Raw genomic sequence first — 18,729 nt, forward strand, 5'->3', positions numbered from 1 at the left:
TCTATCTCTTTCTCTCTTGCTCGCTTCCTCTCTCTCTCTCTCTCTCTCTCTCTTTCTCTCTCTCTCTCTCTCTCTCTCTCTCTCTCTCTCTCTCTCTCTCTCTCTCTCTCTCTCTCTCTTTCTCTCTCTCTCTCTCTCTCTCACTCTCTCTCTCTCTCTCTCTCTCTCTCTCTCTCTCTCTCTCTCACTCTCTCTCATTAGTTGTGTTAGTAGACAGATTGGTTATGAATCCATGTTCAGATGCGTGTCGGGAAGATAACACAAACCGCAACCAGAGCGATCCCGTTCGTTCAGGCCTTCACACCATCCTTCCGTTGCAGTAGTTCGCACTGACGGCACGAGCGGCAGCAGCAGTCGCCATCACCTCCTCCTACCCGCCCTGGCACTGACGCTGGCGTCCGTGGCAACGCTCTTCTTGTGAAAGTGGCGCCATCTTCCGGTCAAAAACATCGTCAAAACCGGCGGACGTCGTCTGCGAAGAGGAGAGAAGAGAACCAACGAGCGCCGCTCGCCTCGGAGAGAAAATGGCGGGAATGTCTGTGCGAGAAAGAGAACTCTGAGAGATTTTTACGGCCGTCAGCGCACGGCACCTGTTTCTTTTCAAACATCGTGTACAGAATCATGCGCTACAGCCACGCTTCGCTGAAGGCGCTGTCGTAATTATTTTTTCCCGCAAAAAAAATCTGCAGAAATTTCGTTTCGTAGTTCCCCTGCCATTTCGTATTTCTTTCGTTTCGATGCGCCCCTAGCGGTCGAACCATTCCCTATTGCATCATCATCAACGGAAAGAATCGTTTTTTTCCGCTAGACCGATCCATCGTCATTGCAGTAGATTCATCTTGCAATGAATCATCAACCAGCAGCTGTACAGAGTGCAGTTAACACCGGCCGCCGCCGCGTGAAAAAAAAGAGAACCCGCGTAGATTTTTACGATGCGCGAGGGAAATATTCTTCGATGAAAAAGAAACACCTATCATCGTTCGTGTTTTATTTTATGGCTTTGCGGGGATTCGCGAAAATGGGATTGAATTCACGTTCCCATCCCACTTGCGAATGAGATACTGCTGTTGTTTGATGTGGTAACGAGGTGGTGGTACAGCTTTACAGCTTGCCATAACTCTTTCACCAATGAAGCTTTGATTCAATCCATCGCTATAGCCGTACCAGTTATAGTTAGCTCTAAATCCACTGTGCGTCAGTGGACCGGAATTAAATGCGCCCATGCAGGGTTCACAAATATGGCGTAAGAACATGTAAACATGTAGACACGTCACGCGTTGTATATAAACAAACGATTCTGCTTGTTTTTTTTTTAGTTATTTCCGTGTTTACTATTTATTTATAGCTTAGACCATGTAAACGAGATGAGAAAAAAAACTTGTATGAAAAAAAAGCTTCTGAAAACTACTATGCAATGCATTTATTCCGCGCCCGTCTTCTTAAATTTCTTGATTCTTTGATTCTTGCATTACAACACTTAACGCCTAATCGGCAGCTAAGCAGAACATGATATGCATCTATTTCGATTTCGTTACCTTACCGCAAGTGTTCTTAATTATGCGTAGGAAAGCCAGCATCGTTCTGCTTCCACACGCGCGCGACATCTAGCGGTCGCTAGGGACAACAACCGCGATGTAACATACCGTATGCGTCTAGCTGTAGTAAAGTCGTTTATATCTTTCACGCGATTAAATAAATTAATTTATTCACACAACATCTCCAATCGCGCTCGTGTACATTTCGCAATGTCGTTGCCTGTCTGTGTCATTTCCGTCTTCATCACCTCATCGCTTACGGCGCTTACTACATACTACGTACCAACCCCCCGACGATGGGATCGGTGACCGGTCGTGCTAGCGGCCGACTTTATACGCCACACGCGCGCGTAGATTCGCGTCATGTCGTGTTAGAAGTTTTTTTTCATTCGACGGATTTTCTGTGTGCGTGAATTATTCTTCGTCGCGTATCTGCGGCTCGGAAACATTGTTAAATAGTTGTGGCATCGTAAGTAATAAAATTGCAATCATGTAAGTCTGAAATGTCGTGATTTTAATGGCACGATATTCCACTTCAAAATTCGCGACATTTGTAGAATTATGACGTCATGACTTCTTGCGATGTTTCCGACAGCGGTATCCCTAGTCGATAGTGAAGTCCAACTGATCGGTTAACGAATCACGTGACCATTCGATGATTGATCACGTGGCCATTGGTTAACTTATTACGTGGTTATTGTTTAATTGGTGACGTTGTGGTCACGTGGCTATTGATCACGTGGCCATGGGCAGGTTGCTTACCTTGTTACTGAGTAATGGTTCACGTTGTCATTGGCGACTGATCAAGGAAAGTAGCAGGAGTTTTGTTTTCATTTACACATCTTAGTACATACTATTACTTGAACTATCAGTTGAAATCCTATATCTACTGACCCGTTCATCACAACGTAAAACCTTCATATATATATTATACTATATATATATATATCATGTGGCGAGAGACACTATACGTCGCTATCATTAGCAACCCACTCGCTCTCAATAACAAACGTTAATTAAGTAGACAATTACATTATAGGTGATTGCAAAAATATTAGCAATCGCGTTGCCATTAATAAAGTAGCTTTAAGTGCTCACACGTAAAATTAACTTCACGGATGATAATGTTGCAATAATTTTATAACGCTGTCACCCGTATCGTTATAATTACTCCTAACATTCGACTAGGCTATTAAAACATTGAGTGTAGTGTGCAGAGAGCCCACGCATTTCTACATGCATAACTTTGTGAACATTTCTCCCAATTGCTTCAGCTGGAATATGTTGAATAAAGGCTCATAGCGGTTAAATAAAGGTTCGTAGCGTGCAGAGAACACACGCGTTCCTACACGCATAGCATCATTCTCAGATATTTCTCCCAATTGCTTCAGCTGGAAGATGTTGAATGAAGGCTCCCTGGTGACGGTCTACAGTTACTACCAAGACCCGAGCAACCCGCGGCATCCGCTGCGCCATCTAGTGAACAGATCCGAAGTTGTCTGTACTAAGAAGGAGTGCGTGCTTACGATCGAGCGCGTGCAGGCGGAGGACGAGGGCACTTACGAGTGCGACATCGAATTCGACCGGAAAGTAGGACAGAGCAAAGTGTTTCATCTCTCCGTCTACAGTACGTAAATGCTTCGTCGTCGTCGTCATCGTCATCGATGTTGTCATCGTCGTCGTCATCGTCATCATCATCGTCATCGCTGTCATCGTCATCGTCATCGTCATCGTCATCGTCATCGTCATCTTCATTTTCATCGTCATCGGCGTCATCGTCATTGTCTTTATCGTCGTCCTCGTTCTCGTCATCGTCAGCGTCATCGTCAGCGTCGATGCGCTCTGATAATTATTTTAGTTAATTAATTAATCTCGAAGAAATTTTGTGCGTCGAAGAATCGAGCGGAGGGAGCTAAAGCTATAATTAATGAAAAAAGGAGAAGCGGCCGTATGTCGCATCTGTGGCCCGTGAGAGAGTTGGTCATACGTACGCGTCCGACGGATGGGTGGGGGTGGATGACACACACACACACACACACACACACACACACACACACACACACACAAACACACACGCGCACACACGTACGCGCACACACGCGCGCCCGCACACGCACGCGCACACACGCGCGCCCGCACACACGCGCCCGCACACGCGCGCCCGCACACGCACGCGCACACACGCGCGCCTTGATGAACAGTACTAGTAGAGTCGACTAAACATTTGCACTCGTTAACGAAGCCTGCCAAAGGCCGTGTCACAGACGGGGCGGTGCCCGTGCATGGTTAATTCGTCAGTGATAACACTGATATACACATTGGCTCCCCCCTCACATCGGCAGTTAGGTGTCTTTAGTTTGAACCCTGTCAGGTGTTGCCTGGGACATCGACAGTTCGCTGCATGTATATCGAGCTTGTGACAATGGCATAGAGAGCAGAACGTGCACTGACGTAAACATAGACTGGTACGCTGCAGTTCGCTGCATGTCTATCGAGCTTGTGACAAGGGCTTGGAAACATTCTAGGCCTATTTTCACATTTGACATGGATTCTTCCGCTCACTCAAGATAGATGAAATAATTCTATTTGTATTTTTATTTTCACAATAAGTGCACGAAATACAGCTCGTGATGTTCTATTTACATACCATATCGGATAAACGCAAAAGTTTGCTTCGAACTTTTCGATTACCAAACTTAACCACTTTTTTAGCGATCCATATAACCTGTAGAATTTGCATTGAGCAGTCATCGCCGTCTCGGTGTAAGTAGTCCGCTTCACGGACGCGTATCGTTTCACTCACAAAAAGGCGGGAACGTCCAGCACGTCTCTTCTCTCTGCGGATGTGCTTTATCATTACCTCTTCTCTTTGCTGACGTGCTGTGTATTGCGCTCTAACCTTTAACCAAATAAGTTTCAGTGTTACTATCACAACTATTAGGAAGTATGCACAGCCCAGCACACCTCCCCCCTCTCCCTCTCCTCCTCCTCTTCCTCCTCCTGCCGATGTTGCGCTCGTTCGCCACGTGTGAACGCATTCTCGTAAAGCCATGTGGATTCGGCGAGCCGATGAGCCTGCGCACGTACGCCGACGCCGTCGCCGCTACTCTAGCCGCCGACGGTCACGTTGTCACCATGATCGTCGGCGACGAATTTGCCGACGTACCACCGCCTCCCGGAGTTCGCATCCTCGCCTTTCCCGCGCCTCCGTTCGCGTCGCTCGGCGCCGACCGTTACCGTAGCAACCTCGCCTGGCTCTCCCCGCTGCTCCCGTTTCTCCCGGAGAAGTTCCCTCTCCCTTCGATCGCCTTCCTGAGCGACCAGTGCGAGCAGCTGCTCGGAGACTCTCGTCTCATCCCGACCCTCCTCCTCCGGGAACCCGCCTTCGACCTGATCGCTATCGACGAGGACTGCTTCTGCGACTACATCAACACACACACACACACACACACACACACACACACACACACACACACACACACACACACACACACACACACACACACACACACACACATCTATTACGTGTACACACACATTGATTACGTATACAGTTTCCGTGCTTGCGCCAAGCATCAATCCTTTTAACATGTGATATTTCCAAGTTGGTTCGGTAGGTGGCGCTAATCAGCGCATCTACTATTCGTTCGCGGGCGCACTTATTACCAAGGCATGCGTCATCTATTCTCGACCTTTCCAATTGTATATGTAATATATATATATATATATATAATCAAGAGCGTATTAAGAAGTATTACCTACCTTCTTAATACGCACTTGATAATAACAGGAGTAGATAATAGAGATGATCTCTATAGAGATAAACTCTATTATCCACTCCTGATAATAATGTACTACTATGGACAGTTGACACACTGACTAACGTTATGGTTAGTAACATAGGTAAGGATAGATGTGTGGCCGGGATTTCTGTGTGCGGAGTAAACGCAAAACTTCGAGGAGTAAACTTTCTCGGCAGGAGAGAGGCGCGACAGAGGGCGGATCGATCGGCAGATGTTCTTTTGTTATATCGCACGGTTTACATGACATTTTGTGTCGTTTACCGATTATAATAAATACTACTAGGTTTTTCTATGTATTTCGTATAGATACATTTACTATTCGATGGGAGAGTGCACGCATGCTTTGATGCACGCCCGCACGTGTGCACGTACGTATACGCATACACACACACGCATACACACACACACGCATGCGCACACAGGAAAACAATATTCACGCAAACATCCTGACGTAAAAACGTAGATGACATTACTATAAACAAAGTAAAAACATTAAAAAACAATGTAGGCTTTGTGCAAAACTGTTCAACTCAATCGACCAATACAACACGTAGGGTACATACGCACACATACGCGAGCTAGGCAGTTTTCCTAACAAGTCCGTTAACAACATCATGCCGTCACTGTAACCTACAATCCCACACCACGTTTCCTCTTTAGAATACATAGTATAATATTGTTCTTTAGCGCGCACCTATTTCACATTATTATTAACATGTGAGATAACATGTATAGTGTATATGTGTAGTAACATATTATAACATGAAGAAGAGGTCTGGACAGCCTCTACGGGGCACGGCTCCACTGTGCAACCCAACGTGGCCCCTTGAATTTGCTGGTGAGATGATGCCATTATACATAAAGGTTATGTTGAGTAAATATCATCACATTATTATTAACTTGTCATGCATATACACACAGTGAGCGTATAGGGTTTAACTAACATTGTGTACATGTTCTAACACCCGTAAGGGTCTTTGCGAAACCCTGTGTGAGAGTGACGACAATCTCTCCGCGTGTCTGCTTTTGCTAGCCGTGCGTCTGTATTCACTGTGACTGTTTAAATACTATTTAATGAAAGAGCTGGCATGGATCGTCATAGTTTTTGTCGAATTGTTCCGACTCTGTGTTTTGTTAGAACTGAGTGTGAAGGTCTTGTAATTGAGACCCTGAATAGCCTGGAGATTTTTCGAGTAGGGTTAACAAATACGTTCGCCGTTAATGTAACGATCGCTTGATCCAGTTAACTAGTCTATTAATTAATTGCATCCTTAAATGCATAATAACTAGTTGTCAATTAATGATCCTTGACCATCTAACTAGTCCTATTAAATTAAACAATCGCATTGATGGCATTAACTAGTTATAATTAACCTGATCCTTGAAATCATTAACTAGTTATGTCAATTAACGCTGAACGCTTGATCAATTAACTCACCCGTTATAATGAGTTAGGATTATCCTTCGATCACTTAACTGAAGTGTATCAATTAATGATCCTTGACCATTAACTAGTTATTAATCTAACGATCCCTGGATCAATAACTAGCTTATTAATGAATGTTCTTGAATTCATTAACTAGTTATTGAATTAACGATCCTTGGATCATTAACTAGTTATTAATTAATGATCCTTGATGTCATGGTAACGTTAGTTATTAATGCTTAATGCCAGGATAACTTCGATCATTAACTAGTTATTAATTAATGAAATAACTTGAGTCATTAACTAGTTATTAATTATATGATTCTTGACCTTAAACTAGTATTTTATTTATATGACCTATGACTGTAAAGTCATTCAAACTAGTTAATTAATTAACGATCTTGATCATTAATCCACCCTAGTTACTTAATTAACCGATCCTTGATCATTAACTAGTTATTAATTAATTGATTCCTTGATCCAAATTAACTAGTTATTAATCTAATAATCCTTAAAATCATTAAACTAGTTATTAATTAACGATCCTTGATCAATTAACTAGCTATTAATTAAATGATCCTTGATCATTAAACTAGTTATTTTTATTAAATTCAACTGATCCTTCGATCATTAACTAGTTATTAATTAATACATCCTTTGATCATTAACTAGTTATTAATTCAATTGATTCCTTATCATTAAGGCTAGTTATTAATTAATGATCGCTTGATCATTAACTAGTTATTAATTAATAGATTCTTGACCATAACTAGTTACTTAATTTAATGGATCCGTTGCACGCAATTACTAGTTATTAATTAACGATCCTCCGTGAGGCAGTTACGGTCTAAACAATAGTGGTATTATTAAACGACTTGATTCATTACATAGTTACTTAATTAAGATTCGCTTGTCATTAACTAGTTATTAATTAATTAATCCTTAACTCTATTATACTACGTATATTCAATAGATAACGATCTTGATCATTTAACTAAGGTTTATTAAAATAATGAGATCCTTGATCATTAACTAGTTATTAGATTAATGATCCTTGATCATTAAGTAGTTATAATTAATAATCGCTTGATAATTAACTAGTTATCAATTAATGATCCTTTAATCCATTAACTAGTTATTAATTAAATGATCCTTGCACCATTAACGTAGTTTATTAATTAAACACCCGTTTGCAACATCGGTAGTATACCACGAGTGGCATCATCAATCATGATTATAATCGTCATGCGTGATCAACAGCCATCGTAGTCGTCGTGCGTGCATCGCAATGCCGAGGCCATCATCAGCCATCATTGATCTCATCATCATCCATCATCGATCATCATGCATCATCATCATCATCATCATCATCATCAATCATCATCAATCATCATCATATCATCCATCATCATCAATCGATCATTCATTATGCCTACATTCGGGTGTAATTGAGAGGGAACTTTAGTCACCCCCCCCCACGTCAGGGTGTGCTCCGTTAGGTTCGCGATCCCAGCACCTAGTTCGAGTCCCGGACGTGCGTACCACTGCCAACGCCGAAGCATAATGCGATCGTACTACTCCTATAGGATGAGAACGTCAATATAAATAAATTTTGTAATTAAAATTAAATAATAAATGCGCGTCAAGTGTGCATTTTGATTGGATGAAGAGCGTCATAATGGCGTCGGTGTTTGAAGCATGCATAGGTTGGAAATAGAGGGAATTTTTTACGGCCTCGGTGTATTCTGTGTGACCCCACTGTTTATAGCTGTAGGCTGTATAAAATATTTCTTAGTCTTTGTGTCAAATATGAGTTTAGAATTGCCTCAATATTGTGTCTCCTACCAATTAACGGAAGCAAGGTCGCTAATTAGATTTAAGTTAGCTTTCTGACACGGGATGAATTTCAATGCTGGTGTATGAAATCAGTCCTAATTATATATACATCTTAGCCTAAAAATACATAAGAATGGCGTACGGTGTGCCGCACAATAGCTTTTTTACACTTTAACCACCTATAGGATGCAGGGCGCGAACGTGTAAAGATTTTATCAATAACATTTTTTTTTTATCCAATCCATATGCATCGGTATTTATCTACTTAAATAAAACAGATCACTATTTTTTTATCTCTTATTCCATGGTTGTTTGTCCGCACGCAGCACAGGGCGGCGCGTGCGGTGTACTTGTGTGTTGGCAGATGAGCCGGCATTTGGACCGGCCATTTACAGCGTGATTATACGGTCGAAAAATAGAGTAGATAAACATTAAGACTGTTGGTTGGGTATATTCGTGTTTAGTTTACCATGGCCTGTGCTCTAACGCTATATGACGCAGGTAAGATTTGCGTGTTACTGTATCAACACCCCCCGGTTTAGCAAGTATTGACGTCCGGCAGCGGATGAAGGTACCCGCGGTTCTTCTCTTTGCTGGACGCTGGCTGTTTATTTGCACGCTCTAGACCTTGTAACCAAATGTTGTTGTCTGTGTGGGCGCACTACTCACAACCGCAGAAGCAGGCAACATGCACGATCCAAGCCCCGGTCTCTTCTTCCTACTTACTGTACAGATATCGCGCGGGACCTGCTTAGGATGCTTTAATGCGTACGCTTAACCTTCGTATAGACCAAGTAAGTTTCTGTGTTACTATCACAACTTCAGGAAGTATGCACGAGCCCCAAAACACACCTCCTCCTCCGTCGCCTCTCCTCCATCCTCTTCTCGTCGCTGCGATGTTGCCGCCTCGCTTCGCCACACGTGTGAACGCGCATTCTCGCGTGAAGCCATTCGATTCGGCGATGCGGCGACGAGAGCATGGCGCCACGTACGCACGGCCGACGTCTGCCTAAGGACATTGTACGCTTCTAAACGCCGTCGCCGCTACTTTAGCCGGCCGACGGTCACAGCCGTCACCGATGGATCGTCGCCGACGAATTTGCCGACGTACCACCGCTTTACCTCGAAAGTTCGCCTCCTCTGCCTTCCCCGCGCCTCCGCTGCGCGTCGCTCGCGCCGACCGTTACCTTAGGAGAGGTGGCAACCTCCGCCTGGCTCGCCCGCTGCTCGCTCCCGTTTTTACTCGGCGCGGCAAGTAGCGGCTTTCACTTCCGATCGCCTTCCTGCGCGACGCAGCTGCGAGCATTGCTCGGAGACTCCGGTCTCATCCCGACGCCTCCTCCTCTCTCCACGGGAACCCCGCCTTCGAACCTGATCGGCTAATCCGACCGAAAGACTGCTTCTGCGACTACATCGTCGAACGGGGAGCGGGGGCCGCCCCTGGCAGCATCTTGATCCCTCGAGTTCGTAACACCTAACGGTCACTCGGGTTTCGGCCCGCGGCAGAGACGACACGCGGCGAACATCGTGTCTTTCTCGCCGAACGCGCTATCTATGGCGACGCAGACGGCGATCGGCTGTCGTTCGCACCAGCGGACTTAGTCGGTCAGCGCGGTAGAGTACGGCCGAGGAAGGACGTACTTGCTCCTCTACTTGATCTACGAGGCACGATCGACGAAGTCGGCTACGCGATAGGGGTCAGGCAGAGTGCGAAGCGGTACAAGGATCCTGGGGCTCATAGCGTGCGAAGGTCAACCCGCCCTCTAAGGCCATGAGGGCCGAGTGTATACGGGAAGGTCAAGGTCTTGGCGGGTCATACAGGTACGAACGAATGTCAAGGTCTAAAGGTCATGCAGGTACGAACGAATGTCAAGGTCTAAGGATCATGCAGGTACGAACGAAAGTCAAGGCCTTGAGGGTCATACAGGTACGAACGAATGTCAAGGGCTAAGGGTCATACAGGTACGCACAAATGTCAAGGTCTCGAGGTCATACAGCTATACGCGAAAGTCAGGGTCTTGGGGGCATACAGGTACGTTCAAAGGTCAAGGTCTTGAGGGATAATGCAGGTGGTTACGTGGTCTACCGAGTAGTAGGGGTCATACAGGAACGTACGTAGGTCACAGTCTTGGGAGCATACAGGTACGTACGTGGACTACCGACTAGAGGTCATATAGGTACGAATGAAGGTCAAAGTCACGGGGCTATACAGTTATGAACCAAAGCGAAAGACTAGGGGTCATACGGGTACTACATAGGTTAGTCTAGGGGTCATACAGGTATGAAGGAAGGTCACGGACTAAATGTCATATAGGTACGAACAAAGTTCACAGTTTAGGGGGTCATACAGGTAAGAGGAAAGAAACGGCTATGCAGGTATACGAAAACATACAGATTCGCTGCAGCAGCTAGCAGCAAGCAGACAACCTTTGTTGCTTAAATCATATCGAGCGCATCGATCCGTACTTGCTGACCCCACAAACGTTATGGACAAGTGTATGTAAATAATGAAATTTGTTTAATCATACACCTCAATAGTGTTCGACCTTTCACGGTAGGAATTACTGTACTAGATTTCCTAATATCTGAACTTCTACTACGTGCTTTATATAAACGTAAACGACATACAAAGCAGTCTTTGATTTACCCGGACAGAATTTAAATAATGCGTTATTTCAAACGATAAAACTAAAAATTCCCGCAGTGTAGGAGTTGAAATATATATCTTGTGTTAGAGGCCTACACTAGAAGAGTAGAAGTCTTGACTCTTTATATTTAAATTGGATTCACAGCGCATGGCAATGCGCATGCGCATCCAATACTGTGCACGGCTACGCAACCTTCATTATAACAGTTTATTTGCTCTTATATGGTTCTTCTTTGTTCTGGTTTTCATGCTTTTAGTTATATGCTACCATCTTAAAATTCATTCCATTGTCATTGATCTCTACCCACACGCGCTAATCTATCATGCGCGTTGTATGTATTATATTACATATAATTGTATATATTATATATACACTATTATATTGTATATATTATATCAGGAGTGAATAATCGAGATATTATCTCTATTATTCACTCCTGATTATATGTATTGTATGTATTATATTATTCGCTGTTGTGTCTTGCTGCTGGGATACAAGCCTGAAGAGTCGGTGAGCAGTATCCGCAGCAGAGCGTCCATTGTCTTCATCGGAGCGAGTTTTGCACTCGACTACCCGCGCCCCCTGATGGCCAACGTGAAACTCATCGGTGGCTTGCTAGCCGGGCCATCACAACATCCGCAGGTAAACATAGAAGGTTACCCATATATACGCGGATAAACGCACGCACGCGCGCGCATACATGCGCGCCCACACACACACACACACGCACACGCACACGCACACGCACACACACGACAACGACACACAGGCACACACACACGTGGCGCACACACACACCCAGCAGTCAGCACACAACACACACACACACATGCACACACACACACACACACACATGCGGCGGCACAGGACGCACACCAACCAGGCACCAGCACAGCGACTACACACACAGAATGGCGCGCGCCACGACCGCAACACACACACACACACGACACACACACAAACACAACGCGCGCGCGCACGAACACGCACACGCACACGCACCGCACACACACGCCACGCCACGACACACACACACACAGGCACAAACACATCACACACGGATTAGCACAACACACAGCAGCACGGCCCGAACGGTGGTGGTGTGGATGTGGGTTTGTTTTTTTTTTTTTTTTGTTTTGGCTTGTGAGCGGTCGTCACACACACACACACACACACATATTCATCTTATCGTTCACCGCACGACGCACACGCACACGCACACGCACAGCAGCACACACACGACGACACACACACACAATACACCACACACACCACACACAGCCAACACAACACATACGCTACGCACACACACACACATACACGACGCACGCGCCTCTCCCCCACACACACACACACAGATCCATATATCATCACTGCTACAATTCACACATCATCTCTGTACTGATGTATAGGACGTTGGAAGGTTCATCGCGGACGCAGCAGGCAGGCCCGTCGTACTGGTGACGTTTGGCGAACACAGAATGCAAACGCACAAAGAAGAGCAAAATGCAGCCGGGTGAGAAGACAGAAAGGATGAACAGGACAGAAAGGGCGTCCAGAGTTGACTGCTGATGATGATAGAGGCGCTCCCCGGTGCTAGAGAATATACGGATGCGACTGCATCACTGATGAGTCAATGATAATGTCAATCATCAATGATATTATATCAAGAGCGTATAAAGAAGGCCTTCTTTATACGTTCTTGATTATATACAGCTCATTGGCCTTCATAGAGCAATGGTTACGAAATACGTATATGCCATCATCATTATTATTATTTCAAAGTGGATCACGGCATTAGCCGGTGGCTTCTGGTTGACCGTGTCCCAACGCTGGACATGGGGAGATTCAAGTCCAGAATTTTTCGCAGGATGTGTGCTGTTCCCAGTAGTGGCGGATCTTTCCTGCACGTTCTTGGGCAGTGTGGTGGCCAGGGAGTTCCTTATTATTATTATTATTATTATTATTATTATTATTATTAGTATTAGTATTAGTATTAGTATTGCACAGTGTTATATACTCACTTCAGATGCATTACACACTACAGAGTCTCTCGTTGCTGTATTTGCCAGAAACAAGTTGCGGATTTTGATTGAAGACCTTCGCTAAGCATTCCTTCCACTGTTCTTCGTCTGGTCAATTTCATTTGACCAGCCAATACAGTATCGCGCTGCCTGAAAACGTGAAAGTTGTTTGACCACGGTCTTACAAACGCGACATACTCGGTACTCTGTACGGACAGGTGCAAACTTCTCCATATTTTTTGGGAACTAAATAAGCAACAGTTAATCTAATTGTTCAGTAAATCGTAATGCCCGTTAGAGAATCGTGCGTGTGTGCTAGCGTTATCTAAAATTAGTCATACGAATATGAATAGGGGAATAGAAGCGATGGAATAGTATAGTAATATGGAATATGAATAGAAAATAGATAGAATACGAATAGAATAGAATAGGATAGAATATTAATAGAATCTGAATCGAAATAGTAACCGCGCGCCAGCTGAAATTAAAAGTTTGAAATCGGGGTTTACCGAAACATTGATTCGCTTCAGCCATCTGGCTCTCCGCTACAGCAGCTTTCCCTCGCTCGCAACAAAACATTACTAGAGGCTTCCTTCCCCTACCCGCTAATCTCTCTCCGCGCCTACCGCAGGCTCAACCCGAACCCGTTTGCTGGCTTCTCATGGCCGTTGCTCAGCAAACAACCAAGCTACTAGTCTTGTCTCGCTGTTCACGAATCTCTCTTCCGCGCTACGATACTATCTCTCGCTTCTCCAGAAACAATCACACAGATGTCCTTCGAATTCTCGCCCGCTCAACGTAATGTCCTCTCTCCCGCTCTCGGCACAGCGCAACGGCAGGAGCAGGTTCTGCGATCGTCCAGGCATCTGGCGGTAGGAACGGTCTATCTGCAGGCACTCTACCGGCGCGGCCGTACATCTCTCCTTCACGCAATATCTCTGCGCCTGCAATTTCAACGCTGCAACGTTTGCTTGCTTCTCCCGCTTCGTCACATAACCGGTTCCCTAGAGGCGCTTCTCCTCCTTTAATGAAATTCTCTCTCTCTGGCTCTCTCTCTCTCTCTCTGCTCGTCTTTCTCTCTCTCTTTCTCGTCTCTCTCTCGTCTCTCTCTCTCTTCTCTCTCCCTCTTCTCTCTCTCGGCTACCGCAGGCCTCTCTCGCTCCTTCAGAACAACTACTAGTCTTCTGCTCCTGCAACTTAATCTCTCTTCCCGCAGCGCACCGGGACACGGTTCTCTTCGTCACTCACTGCGGTAGGAACGGTCTACTGGAGGCACTCTACCACGCCGTACCTGTCGTCGCGCTACCGCCCACAATCCGACCGGAGCATCGAGAGACGCGCTGTGGCGCGGGTGCCGGCGGGGCCTGGGGCCGATCGCAAGTCGACGTCCCCTGGCGAGCCCAGACTTCAACGTGCCGCCCCAAGCCTCCGGCGACGCGAGTCTCAGCGGTTCTCGCAGCAACGACAGGCTAGGGGGCGCTGAGTTCTAACCAAGTAAATAACACTAGGGCGATGTATAGAGGGTCGGGCTGCCAGGAACAGGTGGTGCGCGTCGTAAAATATCTTACGCTAACATCTTTGATAAGGCTGAGCGGGACCATTTATTGAACCCTGCTAAACTTAATGTATAACGATTGGACGTCGGTACGGTTCGGCGACGGTAGCGCCAAACTAACTTACCCATGGGCCGATGTTAGCAAAATCGCTCTGTCAACTTTCATTGGCTGTTGCTGCTGATGTTCTGCATCGTCCATCGTCATCGTCCTCGCGACTACAACTAACGTCACTTCCTCCTCTCCAGCTATAGGAGCTAATGCGATCGTGCCGCAGGTCGCGCATCTACCTCGCGACGGCCTCCTCGCCGCGCGCAGCCCTGGCGGCGTGGTGAAGCTACACTCTCACCACCAGGCGGCGCCCAGCCACGCTCAGGTAGGTTTTGGGCAGTACATCGTGCGCCTTGAATATTTTTATTTGCTGCATGGAAAAGTGGCAGAATTCTCTGCAATTGTTATATTTCAGAAAACTAGAATCCTTGCCAATCTGAACGATGTATAGGGTGGCTTGTTTTTTCGCGGGTAAATCACGTTGCTAAAGTGGTATTTCATCTTGGTGTGGCCGGGAAAAGCTAAGTTTAGCAGAAAAACTTTGTGAATTTTTTTTTTAATCTAACATATATATGGTGTCACTTGCAATGTCAATCAGAGATGGGCATTGCGATATCCGCAAAAAAACTTATCGCTCTTCAGGTCCGCCTCCAGCTGCTCGACTCAACTTACTACAGTACTGGCTCGTCGACGTGTGGCTCGTCGTCATGGCGACGGCCCCTCACCGTCGTCCTGGCTGTCGCGTCGTGCGGCCATCTACTGCGGTGTTTCGGCGCTGGGCTTGCGGGTGAATCCCGGTGTAAGTGGAAGCGGCCTTAGCGTGTGCTGTCGCGTTGTGTTTTGTTTTTTGATCGTGTCGACGGATACCAGTGGAATGAGTCGCGTGTGAGGAGAACTACGGGCTCAACAACCATAGACCAGACGAAGCGAGAAATCAAGGATCATAAAACAATGCGATGTATCTATTAATGATCGAGAACGGGGGAGGGGGGGGGGAGTCGGGAGACGAAATTTAGTGTATTGTTGTGTATTAAGTGTATAGTATTATATGTTGGTATTCGGTTATTGTAAAATTAGTTTGGTGAGGGGACTGAGATATATGAGTTTGTTGTGTCTTGGCGTGCATGATCACGCTCCTGTGTAGAGATCTGTTGGCTGATGCTTTATTCGTGCGTCAACGCCCAGACTAGTATTCTTACGTGTTTTGTTTCAGCCGTCGCGAGCCAATTGTCACGAACAGTGGCACTTCGATGCCAAGATATTGTCTTTTAGAATGTCCTGTCGCGGCAATTGATTGGCTAGATAATTGGCTAGATGATTGGCCTAGGATGATTGGCTGTAGGCCGTCGCACACGGGTCAGCCGATTTTTCACGAGGGGACGGGCGATTGAATCGGGCCACCGATAAAAAATCAGTCGATATCGGGAACCAGTGGGTGTCGGCGCGTCTCATTTGTAGAGCGATTTAACTTACGATTATTGTTTTATCGGCGCTCGGTCGGTTCGCATAATCAAAACATAGGTTTGTATTCTGAAACTGATTATGTTTGAAGCGATTTTGTGTAATCTGAACAAGATTTTGTGTGTGCGCGTGAATCAGAAAAATCGCCTCTACGATAAATATTGAAACAGCCAATAGCTGAACGTGCCCGTGTCACATGGACAATCAAATGGCGCCTACCATAGACAAAGCGTGGACGACGAAATTGAGGAGATTTAAATTAATTCAATTTTCTATCGTAGGATGTGGGCGGGTTTTTTATCGGAAGGCGTCGCCGATGAGCCGATTTTAAAACGATGAAGAGATTTTTTAACCGGACCGATTTTTGGTGTAAAGGTGTGGGCGACGGCCTTTAAGAGGCTACATGTGATTAAACGTCTGACGGATTAGGTCACATTGGTTCGCGTTATGTCCTTCAACTGCCTCGAGATATCGTTGCAGTGTCAAGCTAGCCCATGTATATATAAACATATCATTGTCTGTGGGCCCTATACAGAATACATACAGACGTCATGCCCATGGTTCCGATAACTCCTCGCTCTCGATGTATTTTGAATATATATGTATTATTTACCTATATTACACGCGCACGCACGCACGCACACGCGAGCAGCACATCAAGCACACTCACAGCACGCACAGCGCACACGCGCACACGCACCCACACATTCACACACACAGTCACACCACAACACACACACCCACACACAAACACACCACGCGCCACCACAGACGTAACGCGCACAACACGCGCGCCACCGCACCGCACTACGGAAGCACACGCGCGCAGGACGCACACACGCGCGCGGCACACGCACGCGCTCAGCAACGCGCTTGCCGCGCACACGCACGCGCAAACACGCGCGCTTGATGAACAGTACTAGTAGAGTCGCTAAAATTTGGCACTCGTTAAGCGAAGCTGCAAAGGCCGTGTCACAGAGCGGGGCGGTGCCGCCGTGCATGGTTAATTCGTCTAGTGATAACAACTGATATACGACATTGGCCTCGCCCCCTCACATCGGCAGGTTAGGTGTCTTTAGTTTGAAGACCTCGTCCAGGTGTTGCCTGGGAAATCGACCAGTTCGCTGCATGTATATCGAAGCTGCGTGACAATGGCATAGATGAGGCAGAACGTGCCAGCTGACGTTAAACATAGAACTGGTACGGCTGCCAGTTCGCTGCAAATGTCATATCGAGCTTGTGAGCAAGGGCTTGGAAACATTCTAGGCTATTTCACATTTGACAATGGATTCTTTCTTTCGCGCTCACCGTCAAGATAGAATGAAATATTCTATTTGTATTTGTTATTTTCGAACAATAAGTGGCACGAAATACCGCTCGTGTATGTTCCTATTCGTCACATATCGCATATCGGATCAACGCAAAAGTTTGCTTCGAACTTTCGATACCGAAACTTAAAACCACTTTTTTGGCGATCCATATAACCTGTTAGAATTTGCAATTGAGCAGTCTCGCCGTCTCGGTGTAAAGTAGTCCGCTTTCAACGACGCGTTCGTTGTCACTCACCAAAAAGGCGGGAACGTCCAGCAGCGTCCTCTTCTCTCTGGCGGATGTGGCTTTTATCATTACGCTCTTTCATTGCTGACTGTGGCTGTGTATTGCGCTCTAACGCTTTAACCAATAAGTTTCAAGTGTTACTATCACAACTATTAGGAAGTATGGCACGCCCAGCACACCTCCCCCTCCCCTCTGCCTCCTCCTCTTCCTCCTGCGCTGGCCGAATGTTGCGCTCGTTCGCACAACGTGTTGAACGCATTCTCGTAAAGCCTGTGATTCGCGAAGCCGATGAGCCTGCCGCAGCGTAGCCCGAACGCCGTCGCCGCTACTACTAGCCGCCGACGTCACGTTGTGCACCATGAATCGTCGCGACGAAATTTGCCGACCGTACCACCCGCCTCACGTAAGTTCGCTCCTCGCTTTTTCCCGCGCCTGCCGTTCGCTGTCGCTCGCGCCGACCGTTACAGTAGCAACCTCGCCTGGCTCTCGCCCGCTGCTCCCGTTTCTCCCGGAGAAGTTCCCCTCTCGCCTTCGATCGGCCTTACCTGAGCGAACCGCAGTGCGAGCAGCTGCTCGGAGACTGCTGCGTCTCATCCCGACCTCCTCGCTCCGGAACGCCCGCCTTCGAACCCTAGATCGGCTATCCGACGAGGACTCGCTGTCTGCGAGCTGACATCGTCGCCGACGCGCCTGCGCATCCGTTCGTCCACCTACGGTCACTCCGGGTTTCGTTCCGCGGCAAGGGCGACACGGCGGTACGCCGAACATGCGTGTCCTTTCTCGCCGACGGCCTTGTCTACTGCGATCGCAGACGGGCGATCGGTTTGTCGTTGCG

The 18,729-nt window shown here is 46.5% G+C and overlaps 1 protein-coding gene across 1 annotated transcript in view; it reads left to right on the forward strand.

Annotated features, from left to right (window-relative positions):
• LOC106817343 overlaps positions 1 to 3,170 on the forward strand; it is a gene marked incomplete at its 5' end in the record, with an annotated part of 11,208 nt that extends 8,038 nt beyond the window's left edge. Inside the window, 1 exon segment of the mRNA XM_014822001.1 lies at positions 2,927 to 3,170. Within this exon segment, the coding sequence (XP_014677487.1) occupies positions 2,927 to 3,170 (244 nt within the window).
• Between the last annotated feature and the right edge of the window lie 15,559 nt (positions 3,171 to 18,729).

This window comes from Priapulus caudatus, unplaced genomic scaffold, assembly GCF_000485595.1.
Source record: "Priapulus caudatus unplaced genomic scaffold, Priapulus_caudatus-5.0.1 Scaffold1690, whole genome shotgun sequence".
NCBI lineage: Eukaryota > Metazoa > Priapulida > Priapulimorpha > Priapulimorphida > Priapulidae > Priapulus > Priapulus caudatus.